Source organism: Argopecten irradians, chromosome 2 (assembly GCF_041381155.1).
Source record: "Argopecten irradians isolate NY chromosome 2, Ai_NY, whole genome shotgun sequence".
NCBI lineage: Eukaryota > Metazoa > Mollusca > Bivalvia > Pectinida > Pectinidae > Argopecten > Argopecten irradians.
Window position 1 is genome coordinate 21126287 of NC_091135.1, and position 26555 is coordinate 21152841.

Consider the following 26555-nt stretch of genomic DNA (forward strand, 5'->3'; position numbering starts at 1 on the left):
TTATAACATTATGGTATTGGGAAGCAATGTTTCTGTCTATACAGAGATGTTTTATTGGGTTATGCTAATGTGTATATGTTACTTTTGTCTTGTCTCTAGAACTACCTCCAGACTGAAAGTGTAAGGAAGCCGATGGATATAGCTGTATTGTTTATTATTGTCAGTCAATCACCGATGACTAATTCACCGTGAGATTCATGACAGAGTTTTCTGCAAACGTTCACAAACTGAATACGGAGTAAACATGCGTATGGAATTTCAAAATGGTTAGAGACAAAAGAGATTCAGACTTTAAAACTCGAGAATTCTGGTTCTACAATCATATAAAGCACTCCTTGTTAACCTCCAGAATGCCGTGTCTCCCCCTCCACATATCTCTGTTTTATACTTTCGTGTGATTATTGTGTGTATGTCTGATATAATTTATAATTTTCAGTCTTCTTGTGATAGCAGAAACAGTTTTAATGTCTACTTTCTAGTATTTAAGGTATTACTGCCTACACCAGTTTAACAAACTAATCGCCTGTCCCGTCTTATCATGGTCATACTGCATTCTCCCAAAACATGTACGCACGCATAAACAAGATGCGGTCCTTAAATAGCCCAGCAGGTAGAGCGTTCGAATTGTATCTGCTGCCCTTATTGCATGATCGTAAAAGGCGACCAAATTTAGGATATTATTGTTTCTCTTCTTTCTATAACTGACTGTATTGTCCCTGGCCGAGACACACCAAAGTCTTCAAAAGTAGTAGATTCTGCTGCTGTTAAGCGCCCAGCATAAAGGGAATGGGACGACTGGTTTGCCCGTTGTCGGTAAAATGTGACTGGTTGAGTTGTGTTACTTTGCGTATTTGGCAGCATTCGTTGACATAGCACTATAAAAAGGGCAAGAGTATATAGGACACAACACAATCATACTGCAGTCTTCCAAAACAAGCACCACACACTTCATACATGCTACATACCGCATACATGGGAAACCATCCTTACATTATAGTGACTGTAAATAGGACTTTAATCTAATAAACCAACCATATGGTTTACCAATTGCTGAATATTATATTAAAAGCATAAATTGTCATCCTTATTTTGTCCTATCTCAGCCAGATTGATTCACATTGATTAATGAATCCTCCATGACGGTCATTTAAGAATACGTACCGTGCAAACAGAATATTGGGGGGGGTAGAAAAAAGACAAATAAATCTAAATTAATTTGTCTTTTACGATATGGTAAAGAAGGCAGAAGGTTGACATGATCGTTTGTGCCTACTAAGTGCTCACATGAACCAACATCACGGATACACCCGTGGGTGTTTATAAAATCCACGGGTCACAACCCCTTTCCTAGCACACTGATGGCTAATTATAATAGTCAGAACAGTACAAGCTATTGTTTGAATGTCAACAGATTTAGGTTTATGCTTCCCAAATATTTCATTACCATGTTTCCTTTTTTGGGAAAAATATAATCCTTACCTAAAACAAAATGGTGTCTTACACACTCTTTATAAATCTTGAATGAAGCAACTTTAAAATGTTTTATAGCCGCATATAGGCTTAATTAAAATAGGTTCGATAGTTATACACAGCTGAAAGGGTAAATCTGCATTTAGTCGCCTTTAATGAGCATGTAATAGGGGCAGCAGGTACAATTCTTAAACCTTACCTCCAGGTCATTTTATGCTTCATAGGTATCATAAGTAACACCTGCTGGTTTACAAGACCTGTTACAGTTGAGATTAGATATTCAGCTACTAACCAATGGATGTCACTAGCTTTTAATCAATACATCAAACGATTTTTAAAAAATCTTTAAATAATTATTTTCGATTTTTCTTACTATCAACGTTCATCAATAGAAAAAAGTCTTTCTCCGTGAATGCTATATTTAACCCTGTTTATTAGTGTTTTGGCACGATTTGCATTACCTGTATCACTGATAAAAATAAGTACTATTAACAGTACTGTTTTAATTATTGTTTTAATGTATCTTTACATATGCAAATCTCTTCAAAAATTTTGTCTTAAATATTATGTGACTGTCGCCTAATTATCTTTTCCTGAAAGCTAACAATTGTGATTATCTCGATAAGCATAATGTGCTAGGAAGTAAAGTAGTCAAGGCTTTGATTCCTCAATGTTGTCAAAGTCGATAAAAGTGGTTAGAATTTCAAGTTCTAGTTATTACGACTACAATATTTGTCGTGTTACCGATGTTACATGTGATGTACCAACAATGTAATGGCGGGGATATGACTTGAACACTACCACTAATCGGACGTTGCCACCGTAACCTATTTAACCTGGACCCATAACTAAAGAGACTCTGAAATAGACAAATTGCAACTCGATGATGAAACAAACACAATTGTAAAACTAAACGCATCCCTTTTTAGATTTCTCATCAAACGTCGTGTCACATGACCTAAACAACAGCACTGCGCGTGCTAATTAACTCTTGAATCACCATATAAAGATAGGAGAAGAAAATGAATACGTTAATGTGATGGAACATTTCAGTGTCCTTTCGTTTTAGAATTCTTTTTTAGTTGAGTCGTTTGCAATTACACATATCTCAAAGGAATGAAGTTGCGCATACTAACGCTGCTTTAAATGAAGCATTTCTAGAAGATATCAGGGTTTATCGAAAGAAAATAATTAGACCGTACATTTGAAATAAAATACAAATACTATTTTGCATTATTAACCAAATCAATATCCGTCTTTATCTGGATAATTCCGTCAAACGTTTTAGAAACACTGTGTTTTAAATGTGATGCTTTTTATTAAGTAACATTTTATCATCGTATTAGACGTTATTGATTGGTAAAGAATGTTCAATTTTAACCAGATTTGCATAATATTGCCCCATATCTGACAGACAAATTCGCAAACCATTTTTATTATTTACAAATGCGTCTTTATTCCTCTTTGCTTCAAGTCATCGTAACAAAAATTCCATTTCACGCTTTTGATATCATTTTGATTTTGATTTTTGCACCTTTAGAAATTGGATTAGATTTGAAATCAACATATATTCCGGTATTTCACATCTGGTTGCAGAACAATTGCTGATAAAAGTAAATGGTCTTTATAGTAGATTTATAGTAGTCGCTAGATATAGCAACAGCTGCTCTCTATCATTGCAAACGACACAGCAAACGGAGGCTGAGATACGTACGTAACAATGTGTGAGGTTATACTTGGAACTTCCTTCTAAGCCATATGTTGTCAATGTGACATTTTATATCTACCAGTGCACCTATATACAACGTACATGATCAGCAATTTCAAAAGGACTTTCCAAGGAAATGTTTTGTTTGTCTCTAAAAGAAATATTTAATTTCATCGTGGGATACATTTGGGGTATGAAGATAAACATTTTTTGATGTCCGTTAGTAAGTATTGTATTTCCTACCTGCTATAATCTGTGTTGCTTGGTGTCTTCGGCGACATGTCTCAGTGATATAGCACTATAAAAAGGGCAACAGTTCCACTATACAAGAAGACACAACATGAATATAACGCAGTCTCCCAAAACACGCACCCAGCACATCATACACGCAGCACACCACATATATGGGAGGCCGTCCTTACATGACCATAGCTGTTAATAGGACGTTAATTAATCAAACAAACAAACAAACAAACATATGACCCTTTATGTGGCTTCGATAACGGTTAAGATTTATTTTGAAATTTTACGAAGTAGATATTTTATCACGCACATGTCCTCATAAGTTCTGACGCCGGACTTCTATAAAATGATTTATTTGCAATAATTTCCTATTATTCATCATTAAGTACCCTATGGAAACAAAACTTATTGAATGAAAAAGACTAGATACATAACACAATAAAACCTGTAGAATTTAAGTATGTAGTATTAACTCAAAGACGCTACCAATAATTGACTGATAGTGTCATCCTTGGGCAAGGGGGAGCCTCTATACCGAATGGCCAGTCTCAATAGCTGCCTGAGTACGTAATGAAGTTGTTCATTGTTGCGTCACGTGGGTTGTTCATTAGTTCGTGGAACGAACAATTCAAAGTGGTCTGAAGGACAAGGGCCTAGGCTGATGAAAGGCGATACAGAATTATCTTGTCTAGATTTAGGTATAATGCTGTCAGACTATGGTTTCCATTGTATATGAAGGTCAATATAGCGTTATAGCAGCTTTACCTATGTTTCTGTAGAAAAGCGTCCAAAATTGCCATTGCAGGCTATTCGGTGAAGAACTTGTATCTAAATGTTAGCGTAAGCGGGCACTTGAAATTAATGAGCAAGTGTTGTCTTTGTGTTGACCATCAAAAAGAAAAGTGTCGATAGGAATGTTAATCTTTTGCACGTGGTGTAGATACTTTCTTATAATAAAACCTTTCTGCATCATAATTTTACTGAATCTGCATCATTTTCATATATATTTCATATTCTAAAAAATGATAGTGTATGTCCCTGGTTCTGTCCCCTACCGAAACACACCATATGCTATGAAAGCGCTTGCTGCTCCTGCTTAGCGTTCAGCATTAAAGGGGGACGACTGGTTCGCTTGTTTTTAGTATAATGTAACCATTGTGGGTATGCTCGTTCGGTGTCTTTGATGGCAAGTTTCAATGAGAAAACACTATACCAAGGACAAATAATCCACAATAAAAGATGACAAAGTACGAATAAACCACAGTCTCCCAAACTATGCACCTTGCACTTCACACCCGCGAGACACCATTTACACGGGATGCCGTCCTTAAGTGATCCTAGCTGTTATTAGGGCGTTTAACTTAATAAACCAAATCAAGTACCTTATATTGATAATGGAAATAGAAAACCTTTAAGTCATTAATTATCGTGAAAGTTGTAATTAAGAGACGTTAATCGACCAAATCAATCCTTCCCAGATAGAACCAAGGAGATCAATTATAACTCCATCTGGGCAAAGGTCAAGGTGTGTGCTATCACAGTGTGATCATCTTTTATTCAGAGGAGATTGCTTCAGGTCACGGACATATTTTAATTTTTAGTATTTTTGCATCCTGATAAAGTTACAGAGCAGATTCGAGATCCACAGGTGCATAGAATGATAATAGTATCTTTCATGTGTTCTGATTTAAATAAGGCATGTATCGACACCCCCGAGCGCTCTCGGTGCAAGTATTATTTTCTAACAAGCTATATCAAGCAATACTTCGACACGATAATAGCACAGAAAGATAAAGATCCACAGAGGAGTTATCACAAAGAACAAATATCGATCATGTTGTTCTAGTTTTGCATTCAAAATATCAGAAATCCATTACATTCTAACCCATTACGTGTCTAATTCAAGGTTGTAATAAAAAAATATAAAACAAATGACAATTTAATTATTTTAAGAGGTATAATAAAATTTAATGGCGAAAATTATTATCTATTATTCACACATTATAGAAAGACAAGCTTCATAATCACCATATGTATGTAACTTTGTTTGTTTGTTTGATTAATTAACGTCCTATTAACAGCTATGGTCATGTAAGGACGGCCTCTCATGTATGCGATGTTTTGCGTGTATGTTGTGCGAGTAGCGTGTTTTGAGAGACTGCGGTATATTAATGTTGTGTCTTCTTGTATAGTGGAACTGTTGCCCTTTTTATAGTGCTGTATCACTAAAGCATGCCGCCGAGGCCACCAAGCAACACACCCCACCCGGTCACATTATACTGACAACGGGCGAACCAGTCGTCCCACTCACTCCCTGCATGCTGAGCGCTTAGTAGGAGCAGAAACTACTACTTCCATAGACTTTGGTGTGTCTCGGCCAGGGGACAGAACCCAGAGCCTTCCTCACAGGGGCGAACGCTCAACTAAAGGCCAAAATTCTACGTGAAAGTCCAACCTAAACATTCGTAAGTCAGTATGTTGTGACCGGGTGGGGTGTGTTTAGTTTTTGCTTAAGTGATATAGCACTATAAAAAGGACGACATTTCCAGTATACAACACGTATATACCACAGTCTCCCAGCACATGCACTGCATACTACATACACGATTAACACCGCATATATGGGAGACCGTCCTTACATGATCCTGGCTGTTAATAGGACGTTAATTTAATCAAACAAACATTCGTAAATATTGTTTTACTCAATAAACGAATTTCAGAAATATTAAAGGCATCCTCAATATTTTAGGGGTTACTTTCACTCGTTATATCCAGCACCGGGGGTATATCCTTGTTATTTTCAGATTGTTGTGCTATTTGTACGGTAACAAGTAGACACTGCTATTTATGTCACGTTATATGTGTACCGATGAAACCAAACACTGGACACTTCAATGTTTTCCATCGCATAAATCTGCCAAAACAATCCAATCGACTACCCTCTAAGTAAATAGGCCATTGATGTCATATTCACCATTGAGTCTAGATTCAGAATTTACAGAAAGCTCTTATGACGTCAAAATAGGCGGTGCAAGATTTGGGAAAATAGCCTTTGAAAAATCAATGGAATCATTGTACATTAAAACTATCTATTCAGTCTCAAAAATAATTTTAAGCAGTGTTGTCACTTTTTTATAATTTAGTCGTGTTATGAAATATACTTTGTTTGCAAACTTGAAAATGCGCATAGCAAGCAAAATTATGTGCATATCCCTAAGGAATTATAAAATAATAACACCAATGCTTTAGAGCAACCATTTTCATCACGCATGCTCATGCCATGTTACATGAACATCCTCATTAAACAGTTGGTCGTACGGGAATAACCACTCTATACACAATTTTTCCGATTAGGTACGAATTATGTTTAAATGACATAGAAACAGTTTGTAAGCAAGATATATATATATAGCATTTATATGGTAATTCGAGAAATATATGCGTGAAATGATTATTTAAGCCATTTTTATACATCCCAGAAGAAAAGTCATATTCAATCAGAGGCAATACATACTTTCCACCATATTTCCTAGACCATGATTAATCGTTCCTGGGGGTAAACACCAAATCAAAATTAGTGTGTAAACAGCGCCCCGTCACCAATGGGCATATTGATGTCAGAAATAATATCTTTTGTCGTCAACAGTTAACTTGAGATCATTTGACACGTAAGAATGCCTGTGTACATTGTATGTTATTTCTAGGTCTTACGTTCATCATTTGAACTATAAATAGTGGTATATCTTACAAATAAAAGTCAATCGTATATCATCGACGAAACATATTACAAGAAATCGCCAAGGACAATTTCTATTGTCTAGCTTAGATGATATACATTACACATATCATAAATCTTTGTATTCTCACCTGAAGTAATTATTTATACCTAGTCCACAAATACGCCGTTATTAACATTGCGTCAAACGTTGCAGAAAACAGTATTTTAAGAACCATCCATGGGCGTTTTCGTAAAGACCTTACAGATTTGACCCGCACAGCTTGTATTGTCCACTAAAGAGGAAAAAAGCAACACAACTCTTATTCCAGATTCAATTCGGAATTACATGGTGGCTACATCACTCGATACCCAAAGGTGACTGCGTACATTGGTGGTGGTTTTATATTTTATGTACCCACTTCAAATCCATGAATCAATTTTGGAATTAATTTTCTTCGTTTGAAGCCTTGATTACAGTTTGCTGGATTATATACAGTTTACCATGGTATACTCAACCAGACCAGTCTTTGCTTGTTTAGATTGAAACCTCAGTAAGATCGTTAAAACCTAGCTAGAATAATAACAGTTTTAGTTTAATTATGTTTAATATGCATTGTTGCAGATACTGCTCAAAAAGGAACAAATGGACTAATTAATCCAAGCTGTTTGCAAACGCGGGAAAAAGAGGATGAAACATCTCGAGTTTGCACTTAATTAAATGCATTTGTTTGTAATCAAATGCATTTGTAACGTTTATATTACATTTTACAAAAGGGTGAATATCACAAATGAAGACAAATATATCAGCATCTGCTGCTAATTCATCACCATTTTCTAACGCTACCATGGTAACAAGGAGTTATCGGCGGAACCATACAGTAATTCACACAACCTTTACTGTCATAATGCGAAGTAACGAATGACTAAATATTAACGAAAAACATGTCTTTGTAATTAATTCATGTTCAAATCTTCCTGAATTAGACTTATTCCCTGCTTTATTCAGTTTAGTATGTATATATTCATGATGGTATTTTGTTTTTATAGCACCAAGGCATGAAATAAACAAATATTTTCTTAGGGGTACTTATTCTTAAAACATTTCTAAGTGGAGTTGCATGGTTCTATAAGGTCAGCGGTCAGGGATCGCTAATCCTGTACATTGTGGCTCTGGCTATAGTTGTGTATGGAAATCAAGAGGTATCGGAAGCAGAGCTGATATATAGCACGGGATAATACTGTCAGAGGAAATAACATCTGAACATGTCACTCAAATTCTCGAGTCGTGCTCACTTTTTCAATTTAATAATAACCGGTATATTTCCTAAGGATCAAGACGTTCCCTAGTTTTCTTCTTCGTTTGTCACTATGGCAAGAAAATGGCGATCAGACTTCATTGAGAGACAAATCTTTGAGCCTCTGCGATACCCTTCGGAAATAATTTTGTGTCATGGTTATTATTTGCTGGGACAACATAATTCCAAAGGATTCTTTTATAACAAGCTGCTAAAGGCTGATTGAGGCCAGCGATGGGTGAATTTTAGGATATTTCTGTGTTTTCTTTTTATTTATTTACAGCATATCTTACTGCATATTTGTAAATGATGAATGCAAAAGTATCTTTTCAGCACCATGAAAGTAAATAGTTTAATATGATTTCCTTTACCACTTAAGAACTGTCTACACATATTAGAACTAATGATCCTATCAGGTAGATGTGTCAACGGGGAACTCAATTTTTCATCAAAAATGGCAAGGCAGCTCAAGAATAATGATAATTTTAACATCATTTTCGCACCATATACAGTGATATAAAATGATACATGCCATTTAGTTTCAAATGTTGTGCTATTATACTAAGTATATTATCACTGGGTGGGTTATCGTGCACGGGGTTATTGTCTGCATGTTCCATTATGGCGATATATATTTATTTATAGCTAATATCTGCTATTACACATGGAAAATCGGAAATATCTGGTCCCCACCAAAGTGCATTCATGGATTATGAATTCAATTATTGTAAACTTCTTAACCAAAAATCAAGAAACAGTCAGTATAACTTTTGATAAACCCGCTCTACGAAAAAAAGGCAACACGACATTCGTTAGTGTTAATGCAGGCGTTATGGAGACATCAATCTCTGATGATAATGGCGTGTAAGGGAACCGAGATACGACAAGCCACTCCACTGACCTCATTACTCATTGTTAATGATAGATGAACCAGTATGTCCTCGAGCCAAGAAACACTTTTATGGCATGCATGGATGATGACAATGTGATAACCTAAAACAAAATACATAAAGGTCGTCCATCTGGCCTACTTGATGGCTGTGTAACCAATTAATATGTTAGATATGTATACCGTAACGAATAAAGCAAGCACTTTTGTTGGTTCATACCCTCAGTTAATATTTAAAATACAAACATTTTTAACAGTGAATGGCCTATTGCGTAGCAATATATATCCAATCTTCATGTGAATAACAAGGAAGTCATTAGTGTGGCAATGTATTGCTCATAGTTTACGTAAGAAAATTGTATATCGTTTGAACTGAAGAACACCATCGATATCTTTACATTGAAAGCGAAATTTAAGACAAAAATGTCACATAAAACAAGAGTAAATGAGAACATGCTTATTAAAATGTTCAATGTCATAAGGAATTTTTTGGTCAAATGTGTTTTATATTTGCTGGATATAATCTTTGATCCATTTTTTTCCTAGTAATTAATTCTGGAAATGATCAACAGCTATCGAAAAAATAAAATAAAAACAACGTCAACTTGAAAACAAAGTAATAAAAAGGTACCACATTATTGCGTTCAGTCTAAAAACAGGAAATGATTTGCCTTTTTATGATTTAAAATCATGTCATTTTCATAGTTCGACATGCTTCCTCTGCTGAGTGCATCATGCGAAATATGTCGTTACAAATGACCTATCGATATCATTGATCAATTCGGTTCGTCTGATGTTTTGTATATGGCGCTTCCATGCCATGTGAATCGGGGAAGCTGTGGTCTGTATCGCAGACAAAAATTCCGGCGGTACATCAAAAGTTTATCGCTATGTGTCAGACCGAACGGATAAAATGGCGAGTGGATTTCTGTGGAAGAGGACAAAGATACACAGCAATATAAACACAATCTGGCGATAAATTGTCAGTGTCGTCTGGAAGGACAAGCTATATTAGCAGCATAACGATACCATTGTCTGCCATGTCATATACACCCCATCAGATTTGTGTTGTTTGTCGTGTCAAATAACACAGAATCATATTACGTAGCTTTTGGGACCAATTTAGTGGCGTGTACAAGTCAGTATGTTTCAAAACTTGATAAGTTTTCCTCTCCTAAAATATCTTATCTATATATTGCTTAGAAAAACAAGATACGTTGCGTTTCTCATTTTATCAACGGGAAAGTAAGAAATGGTAGCAAGCAAAGCAAATGGTTACAAATAATAGAAAACTAAATTGTTTTCTTAGTTATCAAGAGTTTAAGCACAATAAATCTCATGGGTTTAATAATTAACCTGAATACAACAAACTTTAGTATTGAAGATTTTTATGCAAATATTCGGTAGATTTAAATTGTCATCAAGCTAAGATGAAGATAATTTAAATTTCTTAAATTCCTCCTTAGACCATCACATTGATCCATGCAATAATAAGAGAGAAATGTGCATGATTGTTATGGTTAAACTTTAAGAATAACTTTTGTACCATTCCGCATGAAAATAATACCGAAATCTGCTTTGATGAATACCACATTTGGGGTCCGGAACGCCTGCCTTCCGGAAAATGTCAGCGTCCTATCACTTCGGTTAGCGTCGGAATAACGCTTGATGTCATGATATGGAAAGTCAAGGTCAGCAATTTTGAATTTCCTTTCAGATTAATGATTTGAAAGCGGAGGTTCAATAGTTCACGGTGGAAAAGATGATTATTTGCTGATCTGGTATAGCTGACAATTTCACGCGCTGAGGTTTTACATTATACTTTAGTCTAAAACACGTGTAATGTAATTGCCTTTATGGTAAAGATAACGTGAAAAGTATAGGTTACCCCAGATGTGTCTTCGACGTAGAGGTTGTTCACGCCTCCATGTTACTTTATTACAGTCGTTATCCTCCACAATTTATCAGCAGCTCTTGGGAGTTGTTCTTTCGTGTAAACTGATACCTGCTTGTGACAGATTTGATATTTTAATTGCATATTTCGTATTATTTCTCAGAATATGTTTTGTTGAAATAAGATTGAAAAATATTACAAGATATCAATTTATAGACAAATAACTATTTTGTTTCGAAAAATGTTTATTTTTTCAGTAAAAATTCATTCTGGACAATGATCCTATCTGACCTCGTAGTTCGGATGTACCAATACTATTTTAAAAAGGTTACCAATTAAATAAATGAAATTATTAAAGCTTACATGAATCGATAAAGCTAAGGGTAGGTGAAAGGTCAGAGAATTTTATTTTGTTCTGCATTTCCATAAACCGTTTACCAATGATATGTATGTTACAACAACCATTGTCTAGAGGTGATGTCTCGTGCGTGTGAGACAAAGACACGGCCCGACATCACGATATGTGATGTTCTAAAAGTGTTTTGCAATTAATTTGACCTTTTAGAAAGATATTTGATTAATTTAGGAGCCACTGATAACAACCAAGGAGAATCCTTTGAAGCGTCAAATTGACAAAGTGTATACAATTGTGGAACGCTTGACAGAGGTGATAATGTAATATCGCGCCAAAAACCTGAATACTCAAATGCAAATAGATGTGCTTAAATCTAAATAAAGCCACAATAGTAAAGTATCGTTGATGAATATTGTTTCCATTTATCAAGGGTTTCTTGACCGATTGTATACCATTATTATTCCATTAATATGTATGCGGTCACAAAGACCGTGGTTATTCTGCTACGATCCCTGATTCTATAACAATGTTATAAAAAAGGATCAACACATTAATATATGAATAAAGAATGGAAATCAGAACATGTATAAGAAGACCTAAGGTATGTGTCTTTTATTGCACTATATTTGTACCATTTGTTTTGCCTAGGGCCACACGGCATCCTGTGTTTTTCCTTTTCATATTATTTTCAATTATGTTGGTTTCTCTAATGTCATACTTTTGAATATATTCAGATATAGGCATTTACCATCCCCAGCACAATGTCAGTCATATGATATGTTACATTACGATTAGCAGAATGTCTGACCATCAATGTTTTTAATTAAGATAAGTCTACATGTTATACAAGCTGAGATCTTTTATAAGTTTAACCCATTTTGTTCACATATGTAGTAGTATGGCCTCAAATGACTCTAGCTGTCAATAGGCTGTTATCCCGGACAATCAAACACTCGATAGTGTTCACTAAGACAATACAACTACCCTCGAGGACTACTTTTGAAACATGAGACGATAGCCCAATCGATTCGACACCGCAGCAGGTTAACCGAAGACTCATTACAAAAATAAACTAGATTTGAGCAAGATCAAAACACAGGATTTCCATTTCGAGTAAGAACAAAGTTTAATATGTCATCAAAATGTCTTCCGCGTTTGAACTCTTCTCTATGTTTCTCTGCGTTTCCAAATTGAATAACATCACAATATTCATCTGAGAACACGTCAGCCTAGCAAGATACAGACCTTTCCTGATGCCTTGAAGATAATTTGGTTCGGAAAATAAATCGTTGCTTAGATGTCTTCCATATTAGTCTCTATTAAATGTAGGCGAAAGGTATCGTTCAGCGCGATTCAGACCTAAGGGGATGTCTCAGATTTTTTTTCAACCTTGAGAGAAAAACCGTTTAAGACATTCAAACACAATTCTGCTTCTGTATTTATGTAAAGGTCAATCGTCTTTGCTGACAAAGAACCTATGAACATTTTCTCATCTTTCATGTATCATTGTATCAACTCAACATTTCATTGTTTCATCAACATTGTGCATGAGTTTTCTCACGAGTTTTAGCTAAAACTAGTTAATCCCGTGCAACTCTTTTTATAATATCAGCATTTACAATTTGTGTTTTAATTCTTGTCTTTTTCTTATCCATCATGATCCTTTAGATGCAGTCATTGTTCATATCTTGATGTTAATGCCTGACATATAGTTTGGCCCTTAATGACCTTAGTTGTCGATTGGACTTAAAACTCAAACAAACAAACACAACGAAAAATATTGTGTCGAGGTGTTTGCATTATCTGAGCAAGTTTGACGATGATAGCTTTATAGAGTTTCTAACAATACACTGTCTTTGACGCACGACAGGTTTTGCATTGCTTTTGTGTCATAATTTCAACTGATTTTCATTTTGAAGCGGGCGTTTTTTCATTGTTTTTGTTTGCCCGATATCACTGCCGATGACGTAGGTTGTCCCCATTGTAAACGTCCTCAAAAAGGCTACGGCCATCAGCTCAAATTTTATAGATTCGGACTAGATTTGATGATGGTAGACTATTATAATATTTCTTGAGAAAAAAAGTTAATTTACCTGTTTTCTATTCCATCTTTAAGACATTATAGGAAACCATATTCTTTAACGTGTAAATATATGTTAAATGACAATGTATAAATATAGTGTACGAACACATGCATAATTCATGTGAATCCAATGACGTATATGCTAGTGAAAATATTTTTATATTTTCTATGAAAAACGAATTCTGTTTTCTTTACATGAATGTCAATCAACCATTCTTAACATGAAACATATGAACGAAGAATCCTGATTTTTTATATTGTAAAAGACGTACATTTAATATTTGTAAGTAGTGTACTGGGTTTATTGCTTATAGGGGACACTGAAGAGATTCAATAAAGTCTGGGCTGTGTTGTGTTGTGTCTGATGTATATCTTAACTAATTGAGAGAAATACAGCGAGCATTTAAATAAAACAATGCACCATAGACGTATATATATATAGCGCTATTTGAATTTACCACTGTTTCATTGATATCAGGGGGAATATAAGATTCTGATGACTTTGAATTTCTTATGTTACCGATATATATATGTATATAGTTTGGGCCAATCCAGTGTTTCTTGTCTATGTTCTAAAGGCATGTATAACGATTTTTAATAAAAGTGTAATATTCTGACTGCTCGAAACCAATGTTTCTATGTAGTTTGTGTGGCATATTACCTATCTTCGAAGAAAAATTAATGTAAAAAATATTTAAATACCATATTAGACCAAATAAGAGATCGCCTCTATAAACGCCTCTCAAATGTATAATAACCCCTTATTGGAAACACGCTGCAAATATGAATACTGTATACATGCAATCTTCGAAGAAAAATTAATGTAAAAAATATTTAAATACCATATTAGACCAAATAAGAGATCGCCTCTATAAACGCCTCTCAATTGTATAATAACCCCTTATTGGAAACACGCTGCAAATATGAATACTGTATACATGCACCATGTTTTTTTCCGGATTTTGATCCACATGCTTGAAAAATATTTGTAACTTATACAGTGGTTTCTTTATTTCATTTCTTATTTAAAAATCCCTCAATTTTTGTCATTTATTTTTTGCGACCCGGGCGTTTGTTTGGTCACATATGGCTTGTCATATGCTTGTTGTAATATCTCACCTGTGTTAAACATCGCAAGAGTCATTGGCGAATACTTGAGTTAAGGTATTACTAGAATGAAACTTTTCCTCTGAGACATAGTGTTGACATACGATCAATGATGATAAATAATAACAACCATCCTAGTATGTATGACGTACTGATTTTACCTGCTGGCCAAATCACATCATTGTTAAAACATAATGATTTTTTCTTTTTCCAAATATCTTTCATGATATTTTCTCATCATTTGATCTGGAGCGTTCAGCTCTATTTGGAAGACTCTTAAGTTCTGTTCTCAGGCGGAAACATAGCAGATTGTAGGACAATGGCTATTGTCTTACTCCGTTTAACTCGCAGTAATAGTGAGACGCAAGACCGGTTCACACGTTACCAGTATAATGTGACTTGATGGGATGTGCTGAATGGTGCCTTCGGCAGGGTGCCTTAGTGAAATAGCGATGTATATAGGCAATGTTCTGCTTCTGTAACACGACAATACGTAAAAATATAGAAACCTCTCCGGACACACATTAACTCAACCCACGTATTCTTGAAATGATCATTGCTTTTAATAACCCAAGCCGATACTTAAAAACGAATACTGATATAGAATTCTTCATAGATGTATTACAATTAATTTCACTTTTTCGCAAAGTTTTCTGTATCTTTGTATTGGTTTTGATGACTATACTCCATCAACCATTGGCCTTACGATATGTAACGAACTTGTGCAATTCGTTTTTGTTGGCTGGAAGTTATATCAAGCGGTGACTTTTGCTATCTCACCGATGCACATGACCATTCGTTACAGACTTCTTCAGTCATTTAAAGTTTTCTTTCCCTATTTACATTATATAATATCATATTATCATTACTTTAATATCACCCGAATCCGAATCCTTTGGTGAGTGCTGTTACGACCAAGAATAACAGAAATGAGAAACGAGCAACTAAATTCAAACCACAATTTAATTATATACACAATATTATACAGAGATGGTTTACAATATCTAAAGTAATTGGTGGTGGTACAAGAGTAATACGATGATTTAAAGTGTTACTTATCTGTATGCGAATGTCCTGGTATAATCATTGATCCTTCCAGGTTCAAAAATTAACAATAATCACAAATCCACGAGGAAAATGAATGTCCACAGATGATTCGTTAAGTTCCAGGCAATATGAATAAATCCACACAATGGGTTGTAACACTCCACAGATAAAGTCACAATAGCTCTCTCAAAGTAATCTAATATGGCGCTGTACAATTCTTGATATGTCTAATTACAGGTCTCATTACAGTTCTGATTAGCCTTGGGCAGCTGGAGTATATATAACTAAACCCTAATTCAAGAATATTGGAGAACCTTCTATTTCTAGAAATATCTAATTAAACACAATAAACAAATAAACACACAGAACGTTCTGGAAATATATCATTCTAGATCCCTACTAATAATTAACATGATTACAAACAAGTATGCTTATACATGATAATATTCTAGCAAGTTCTATAACCTAAATTAATGATATGAACTTTATAGGATGTATTCAATATATAGCTATAGGAGATATCTATACATAACAGTGCTGGCAAGAGCAAAAATCACCATTGCGATCTAACTTTGCCTATCACAGCCATTGGACACATCCTATAATGTCACTCACTTGGACTAAGAAACCAACGCAGAGTCGCAAGTAGCTTCCTTTTATTAATGAGGTTTTGAAATTTAAGAAGCATTGTATCTTATAAAGTTTTTCCTATCTTGTGATCATTTTGAACGATCACTACTTTAGAAATATAAATATTTACTAACGTTATTACTAAGATCTATAAGGATTCGTCTGTAATTTCTATGAATTTTCTTCTTGCTGCTTCATTTGTATAAATATTCAGACACCAATTTAATACTTATGGTGAGAAATACTTGGTTATCCTCACATGCACATTGTTGATTCTAAATATGATCTAAAGCCCCTTTGTTAACAGCCGATCATCATTCGAAACCATGATCAGTCACTTATATTTGTACGGTAGATGAGAAAACGCATCCTATAGTAACGACAGAGAACTCTGGTGTATATATTGCCTGAAATTGATTTCAGTTACGTATCGTTTTCTCGATATACTATTTTTGATTGAAAAACAATTTATATCACCTGATTAATATTTTCAACCATAACCAAATCATTGTTCTTTCTTGCAGGTGACAATGCATGCTACATGCTTGACCTTGACGGCGATGACCGTTGACCGTTATCATGCCATCGTACATCCCGTGAGCTCCATGAACTGGCGATCGCGGAGGGCATCAACTATCGTTAGCATTGTTGTTTGGGCAAGTAAGTAAAATGCGTTCTATTCCCCTGTTTTGGTTGCAGTTACGCTACCACTCTATCGATCAATTTTAATTGTCAGAGTGTTTAATTATCTTTTCGTAAATTATATAAATTATAACAAATATAGATACATGTAGCATTATTTTGTGGAGTTATCCCAAATTTACATATTAATTAATTAAAAAAACGTAGTCTAGTTTTAAAACAAAGACATCTAATAAATTATTTACCAGGTTCTTATTAAACTTACCTTTTGATTGGGTCACCTGAAACGAAGTTTTGTTCGCTGTCGTCCGTCGTGTGGTGTGAGTCCGTCCGTAAACAACTTTCAATTTCTCACAAACTGCAGCGGCACATTGAACTACAATTGGTACAAACCTTATATGGCCTGGTCTAAGGCCAAACAAATTTGTGAATTATATGGTCCCCACAAGGGAGCTGTTGGAGGGGGTATAATGGTTCAAATTGACTAGAATTTCAAAAACCCTCACAATTCACAGATGTTTGAAGTAGTCAAATACCGTTCATAGATTTAAATGTTTAACGAATTTACAACTACTGTTATTTTTATGTCTCAGATTTCACTTGGGGAGGGGCCTAGTTTGCTAATAGGTCATATAGAGGAAACACATTATAATCATGATTTATTAAATTTCCCTAGGAAATTATCAGACTTGGTGAGACGTGGCGGGTGATTACATTTTATCATTTTAGCCTGATTCGCGCTGACTGCCTTGGTGGCCTGAGGAAGGCTGGGTCTGAAAAGGAATCAAAATGACTTTAAAAAATCTTCTCAACTCCAAGATAAATAATATCAAATACTTATTCACACAATGAAAGTTAAAGCCTTATCGAAGCATTTCAAATATTCTAAACAAAAATTGTATAAAGATATATGTTACCAAAATTGAAAACAATATGCCATTTTGACCATATTTTGATACGATATGTTCACAAATGAGTCATGATGGCTATATAAGGCTGATGGATGCTTTAACTGCGACAAAAATGTTTCAAAACTCAGATGACCGTTACAAATACAGTAATGAAAAACAAAAAATAAAAAACGACGGGTTATTATTTACGAAAGGTATCTTTATTTTCCAGTTTCTCTACTGATATCAGTACCCTTCGCATTTTACCACGGTACCGTTACTCATTTGAACGTCAACCAGAACCCGTACTGTGCCGAGGTGTATCCGAACAAAGTTCTGGACAAAGTGGCTTCCATTGGAGTTATCATTACAACATACGTTTTTCCGCTGAGCGTAATCATCATATGCTATTACAGTATACTCAAGTACATCTGGAACGGTAGAGCTCAGCGGAGCAGCAGCTTCAAACATGAGGTAAGGTCATAGATAAGTAAACTATAACTTTTGGTTTAAGGTGAAGGGATAAGTTAATTAATGATACGAGCAAAATGTTATCAACGTTTATTACGCAATGGGATAGTTCAATAACTATAAGACCGGTTTCTCTAATAAAGACCTGAAGGGAGAAATTCATATACTGCGAAAAGATTGTTCATGTCACAAATGCGTGAGAAACTAATGAGATAGCATTCAACGAATCAACACTTTTAAAACTTCTTTAACCATGTTATATGCTAACGTGTTCAGACTAACCAAAATCTGTTAAATGTTAATATGGTGATATTGTAATTATGTTAAGAATATGTGTCAAGTCAAATCCATTTTTGTATTATTAATTGATAACTTACGATCATAAGATATTTGATGTACAATCAATTTTGAATGGCAATTAAGCATGAATTCGGAATGACTTAATAACCTTAAAGGCCAACTACCGCCGAAACAAAACTTATGTTTCTTAAATAAAAAATAACAACAAGATAATTTATATCGATGGCTTGAGAGGATGTTACAATACCAAACAGAACAAGATTCTTTGTGTAATGTGTGTATGTTAACAATGAGGATTCATTTCGCTGTTTTGCCGTCTGGCGCAGTGACGACGGACGAGAGCGGGATACATAAGACGACCCGAATTATGAAAATAACATTTAATTTATTTCAATTAACTTGTTCAGAACGCGATGTAAGTGTAGTGTTAATGATAAACTAATAATATATGCTTCTTTACAAAATATCAATCTCGTTTTGTATTCCATTTAAAAAAATAAAAAACCGTCTTGGAAAAGTTGTTGGCCTTAAATACATATAGTTGGAAAACAACATTTGTGAAATCCATGACAGTAAGACTGATTTGTTGATTTTTCATTTTTATGATTTTTTTTTCGTTACTAGGAAGAATGCAATGGAACAACTCCATTATCGAGCGAGTCCCAGGTGAGGAGGAGGAGGCGGGTAACACGAATGGTAGCCGTAGTAGTTCTCTTATTTGCTACCTTTTGGTTTCCAATCCATGTTTACAATTTCTTTTGGAAATTCAATCTGATTCCAAAATCCAGTATCATATATGGCATCAAAATATTTGCTCATACATTGTCCTATGCAAATTCGTGTGTAAATCCATTTGTGTATGCATTTTTGAATGACGGCTTTAAAAAGGCGTTCGCCAAGACATTCCCTAGCCTGTATCCATGGTGCCCATGTATGCGGCCGGTAACCGACGAGCGCCATACCCAAGTTACCGGTATGGTTGACCAAGCTATACAGGCCAATGCAGAAGAGGATAATGACGTTACAAAACCGGAAACAGTTCCTATGACACGAATCCAGCCTCAAACCGATTTATGACTATATGGATTCTAGGTTTAAAGTGATGTAGTAAATGTGCTCAACATTAACAGATTTGAATTTATGTGACACAGCGACTAATATCTAACTGTATTATCAGTTATGTGATCAATGTCGTAATTACCATTTTTTGCGTTGTAAGCAAAAGAGCGGCGAAAGGGTAGAGACTTCTTATTTCTTCTAAATAAGATAAAGTTTACCATAACATTGTCAGGATTTTCAGTACGAACAGTTTATATAACCATGCATGCTGCCATTTCTTTAGCGTGCAAGCTGCTGTCACATTCGACTCATCTTATTTATATAACTTAATTCACTTATAACTGAGAGTTGTGTACAAAAGCCGTACTTTAGTAATATTTTTGTCGCTATTTAACATTGCTAAAAGTTTTAATTATCTGCGACGAAAAATGTATGCTTTACCAAAAATAAGCGTAACGTTTAAAGCAGGTATAAATGAAAAGTGTGTTACTTCAGCATAATTATATTATGAGTTTGTATAACTGTACGTGTTAACGGTGTTTATACCAGAAACATACCTTACGTGTCTTTCCACTCATTTCCATTCATTCTGCCATGTTTACGTGTTTGTTGATCGTCAGTGATTGTTTCTTGACATATAATTTGGAAAGCATTTTGTTTTGTGTGATACAAATAGCTTTCGATTTGAGCAAGCTTCTATAAATAAAAAAAAGATAAATTGTTTTGTACAAATGAAGTGTGTAAGTTGACAGATCTGTCTGTAGTTATGAATTGGACAATATAACGATGACAATGTGTATTGAGGTTTTCCCATTTCATAATATTTTCATTAAAAGAAATAATGTTACTATTTTGTTACTTGCATCATATTAATCATATCTATTGTATTGCTATGACGACCATGATTATCTTTTATTTTTATCATGTATTATTCATTGTTGTTGAGATATTTTAAACTACGTTATAATATTACTTTGTCTACCATTGATAATAACATTGACATAATCTATTCACTATCCCCCTGAATTTGCTTAAAATGAATCTGCCATCAAAATCGACAGGTATTTATCTAAGTTGTTTTGTCTCGCAGTAACAACTAAATTTATTTTTAGATTGGTTTTCTGAAATTGATAAATGAAATGGCTGAGCATTTTAACGATCGATAATTTTTGAAAATATCTGTTGATTTTAATAGGTACTTTTGTTTTAACCAGAAGGATTTTTTTATTCGCACTCGCCTGAAGTCTATCTTGTTCTAATTGTCAATATTGTACAGCTAATTGTTACTGACAATTCATGTTGTTATTGTGTTTGCATCAGATCCGAAATAAAATGACGTCCATATAATATTACCTGTCTGTCTGTGTCGGAGTGTGATGTATCTCTTGTGTACGATGACGTCAGTTATATACAACTTTCTCTAGGATTTACCAGTCATTCGCGTTGCGTACTTTGATTATGGATATGACTTTCATCAATTTTTCATTTTATAAAATCAAAATATGTATAAACAGATGAAAAAACTTTTTTAAACAAATGTGACGTTCATATGACACTCAAATAAAGGCCAAAATGATGCGATGTCAACTGAGACATAGGAAGAAAAAGGTAGCAGATGAAATTTAGTTGCCTTTTACGCATGCATTAGAAGCAGCAGGTACAATTATAATGCCATTCCTTCAGGGCAGTGAACATGAGCGATCAGGAGTTGAACGTTCACACTTTCGGTTCTGTCCTTTTTTCGAGAAGAGGCGGTCGTAAGAAAGTCAGTTAGGAAGAAGCGGAAAAAACAAGATCCCAAATATTTACTATATTCTATATATAATCGTCTCTGTTTGTAGCAAGTTGTCATATAGAAAATATATATAAAACAATAACCAACCAACCAAAACGAGGAATGTTACAAACCTTGTATGTTCTCTAAAACAGTTAGTTGTCACCAAGACTAGGTTATCATTTGCAGTAAACATTGACACGTAGTAAAATGGCATTTGTTTAAAAATAAGACAGAAAGCAATTAGGAACATTAAACCCTGTAAAAAGAAAAGTACACGTGAGCTCTTTGTATTTAAATTCTGCTCGTGTTTTATGCGTAATTAATGTCTATTGTCATTTCATATTTTTTAATTTTACACAAAAACATCAAAAAATATTAATTTAAAAAAACTATTAACAGTTCAACATTATTGTATGGATCCCACATAAATAAATCTAAATATAATATGCACTACATCTAGTAAAAGGGTATCAAGATAAACGCTACCATATCGGTAGCCATCATAAGCATAGTCCTTACGCTTATAAAATAATGCTCAAACATATCCAATGAACCCAGAGAACCAGCATGGCGTTAGGAACACGAGATCATGTGTACCATTCTGGTAGGTATAATGGAGGAGTAGGGTTACTGTGAAATCCGATTAAACAAATTGCTTTTGAAATTTATATCTGTGTTGCGTGGGTAAAAAGACATATTTGCAAACATTACCGTAAGACAATCCAATGGAAACTTTTCAAGCCAAGCTACGCGAACTTTCGTCTTTAATAGACTTGACACACTTAATTGTGGATGTATAGTCATCTTAATGTCAGAGGAATAAATAGTGTCAAAATAAAAACAATAACATCTTATCTACTGAGAGCTTAAGGCAAGTGAAGAAAGTTAATTTGCAGGTATTCAGACGAGAAGTCGTTTGAGTGAAAAATTTATACACGACGATGGAAGGTGCATGATGACTATAGGTTAGTGCTGTGTATCGCAAGGTACCTGACGATGCAATAATATCATGATACAGGGTTCACGATACGATACGTATCACGATATTTTGAAAGCCACATCGAATGTCATGGTGTTGTTGTAAATGTGTTGTTAGGTTGGTTGTATTTCCGAAAAAAAATTATTTTTTGCTTACACTCACTACAATAGACGCGAGTTTTATAGACAGAAACTTAATAAGACCAGCAAGTGGACTTATAGGTCACAGGCGCTGACACAAGTTTAGTGTTTTGCTCTTCGTGTGATTCCGCAATTTTGTTACTAACAAACGTTCGACTGACATTGACCAAGGGAGATAATGCAATGTTCAATTTTTATTTTAAGGTATCGCGATACAAATAAATTGTACACGATGCATTGATGCACCACCAAGGGATGCAATACATTGATGCATCCATGTGAATCGTTAAACATCTACTAGATTCATCCTTGCCCTTCATGTCAGATGATATAACTTAAAACTAAGGGTTAATTGTCCTATAAAGAATTGATTGCTGCATCAAAATCCAAAGTGAACTGTGTTTAATTATGTTTATTCAAAAATACTTGAATAAAATAACATAGCATAACATAACAAAACATTATTTTTATTTTATTCTTTAGTGATACATGTCCATCTGAACGTATGCATTCTGTTTAATTGCAAATTTACTTGAAACCTGCAATCCGCTAAATATGTCATGTTCATCATTAGATGTTTTGCAACACTACAGTCAATTAGACAGAATTGTAACCCTAGATCTGACGACAAAGTTGTTTAGAGCTTTATATATCTGCCATTGCAGCTAGTTAATATTTGCCCGGTATTATTTCACTGCTTCTTGATAATCTCAATTCTTCAACATTTTGAGTCTGTTGTGGATGACTAGCAAATATTGGGTCGTGTTATTTTAGAATTTAACAATATGCAATAATTTCAATAAAAAGTTATAGAGTCCTCTAACATAAACTTAAAGAATTTTGTTAAGTTCAAGTCAGTTGTGGAGTCTTGTATACAAGTAATTTGAGTTAATATATTAGCATCATTTTTAATCTTTTTATTTTTTATTTTTATCAATATTTTAAGCTCATGTTTCCAGTTTTTAAATCAGAGATAATAATTGTCTTAATAAAATCTAGCCTTATTAGTGATTACACTTGTCTCTTAAACTTCATATATACACATGTATATTATGTACATATATACATGTACAAATGTATTGTGTATGCATGATTGTATCTCTATATTGATTAGCTACTGTTGTAGCGGAAAAGATATCATTTTTCTGACTGAAAGTCAGTCAGAAGGTGATATATTTTCCGCTACAACAGTAGCTATATATTAATTGATTACATCAATATGCTAATTCATTTTCATGTATGTTACACACTTTACAAAATCCTACGTACCGTTTTGTTCTGTGATTTGACACTCCATTACCACGGTATCCATATGGACAATTTGGCAAATTAAATCTGTTACACCTACTGACTTAAATGCATTAAATCGTATGTCATAAAATTAGAAAATAATGCTAGCAGTTAATTTTTGTCAACTTCGAATTTGAAAAGGAAACCGCTCCAAAATTTAAAGTAACGTTCTTGTTCTTGTAATAAAACAAAACATCTATATCACATACGTAAGCAGAAATACACAGAGACACGTAAGTTCACTTCATGTGTAATTAATTACTGTAGACAGGTATAAGCAAAACGAAATGAACACTTGCGATTTTTGCTATTTCTATGTCCAAATACGAATGGAATGTTGTAGGCCTTGATTATTGTCACACGGGTCGGGTTGGGGAAGTACCCGGGTACCCGTCAAAATACATGTAGGAAACATGTGTAGGCCTCCCCGGCCGGGCATCCGTCAAAATAGGAAACATACTGATACTGAATGATAGATGTCTGTGTAAACGTAAAATTCAGTAACAAGAAGTACAAAATAGCACTCTTTTGTTCTGTTTTACTCACAACGGATGACACTTCATCTGCTAACGACATGTTCACAAACAACAGTGTTCCCATGATCGGAGAAGTGATCATGAATGGCGCACATGTTTACTTTCACTATCGGTATGCTGTATATGATAACACCAGAGGCTATCCGAATGAAGACTACGTCACTCTTTTGTACTTCCTGTTGCGCATGTGCGGTAGACCACATCTGTCATGGACATTTTGGGCTCTGTCAGCTTGTTACATTACGATTGTATGATGTTACCGATTGATAATAAATTGATATACCAATGCCATTTGCAGTATTGGAGAATAAATCTCTCACATTTCATTGTGATTACATTGAAATTTGCTCCATCAGAAAATCGCTCCAAACAACATCGGTAATTGTACCACTAAGCTAACTCACGAAGTTGATACGTTCACATAGGAATACGTTCACATACATGTCGAGTACCTAGGTACGGATCGGATACTTAAATTCGGGTACACGAGGACAAACTTTAGTACCCATACCAACCCTATTTATACATACTTAAATCCTGTCGATTCCTTTATTTAGTGTTATCTAAACTAGAAGTTCATCCTATATGCAAATGATTGGCGAGAATTTAGGTCATCGATCGCTATCATTCATGCAAATTATTCTCACTATTTTCCATTAATAGACAATGATATTATAGCTTTGGACACATTTTTGAAACTATAACACTACAGCTTTTTTTCATGCAATCAATTACACTATGACAGCATATTTGCTTTAGAAAGCGGATTTTTTGGACCTGAGTTGTAGTACTTTTTCACGCTAGGTAGTGTCGTAGTCGAAAGGGTATTTTCGGTTGTAGAGGCAATATCAATACGCTGTAAGGCTTATAGCCTTAAGCGTAAAAACAGTAAACAAATAAACACACATAACTTTCTGGAAATAGATCATTCTAGATCTCTACTTCTAATCAACATGTTTACAAACATATTTGTTTATGCATGATGATATTCTAGAAAGTTCTATGACCTAAATTAATGATATGACCTTTATAGGATGTATTGATAACAAGAGGCCCATGGGCCTTAACGGTCACCTGAGTTAGAATATATAATGAAACAAATAATGAAACAAATTAAAGACATATAAACACTATATGCTGGGCCTTGAAGTTGGTCAGTGATTTATAAATTTGACCTTTTTAGACTATGAAGAGTATTTGCTTCCATCAAACATGTGATCTTAGAGGTATTTTTTGAAATTTTAATCAATTTGACCCTGTTCGGTCCTGCCCCTCTGGTCCCCCAGGGGGTCATCGAGGACGGATATGGATGTTAAAATGCTAATAATTCTAATCAAGTTTGACTAATTTCCTACGAAAATTGGGCAAATAATGTTCACATATGTTTTTCCTATATAAACTAAAGTAAACTTGACCCCTCCCCAGGGGGTAATGTGAGACCCCAAGGTCATATAATTCACAGTTTTTATAAAACACCTGAAGACCTTTCCATCTATAATTATTTGATTCTACTATATCCAGAATTTTAGAAGATTTTTGAAGTTTTAGCCTATTTAACCTTTTTTAGCCCCGCCCCTCTGCCCCCAGGGGGTCGGCCAGGAAGGACCAATGTGGATATGATATTAAAATGCTATCTCAGGCTAATAATTCTAACCAAGTTTGACTCATTTCCTATGAAAATTGAGCAAAAAATGCTCATTAATGTGTTTTTCCTATATCAACTATAGTAAACTTGACCCCCTCCCCAAGGCGAAACAGGAGATCCCAGGGTCATACACCATAGGTAATTTACAAATTTTATAAACAAACTTTAAGACCTTTTTATCTATAAAGTGTATTTCCAGAATTTTAAAAGAATATTTTTGAAGTTTTAGCCTATTTGACCTTTTTTGGCCCCGCCCCTCTGCCCCCAGGGGGTCGGCCTGGACCAATATGGATATGATATTAAAATGCTATCTCAGGCTAATAATTCTAACCAAGTTTGACTTGTTTCCAATGAAAATTGAGCAAAAAATGCTCATAAATGTGTTTT

At 34.6% G+C, this 26555-nt stretch overlaps 1 protein-coding gene across 1 annotated transcript in view; it reads left to right on the top strand.

Annotated features, from left to right (window-relative positions):
* LOC138314790 (G-protein coupled receptor 54-like) overlaps window positions 1-21148 on the top strand; it is a 104237-nt gene extending 83089 nt beyond the window's left edge. The window contains exons 2-4 of the mRNA XM_069255336.1: window positions 16964-17099; window positions 18204-18445; window positions 19367-21148. Of these exons, the coding sequence (XP_069111437.1) occupies window positions 16964-17099; window positions 18204-18445; window positions 19367-19819 (831 nt within the window). The 3' untranslated portion in view covers window positions 19820-21148. The remainder of the gene's footprint in view (window positions 1-16963; window positions 17100-18203; window positions 18446-19366) is intronic.
* The last annotated feature ends 5407 nt before the right edge of the window (window positions 21149-26555 follow it).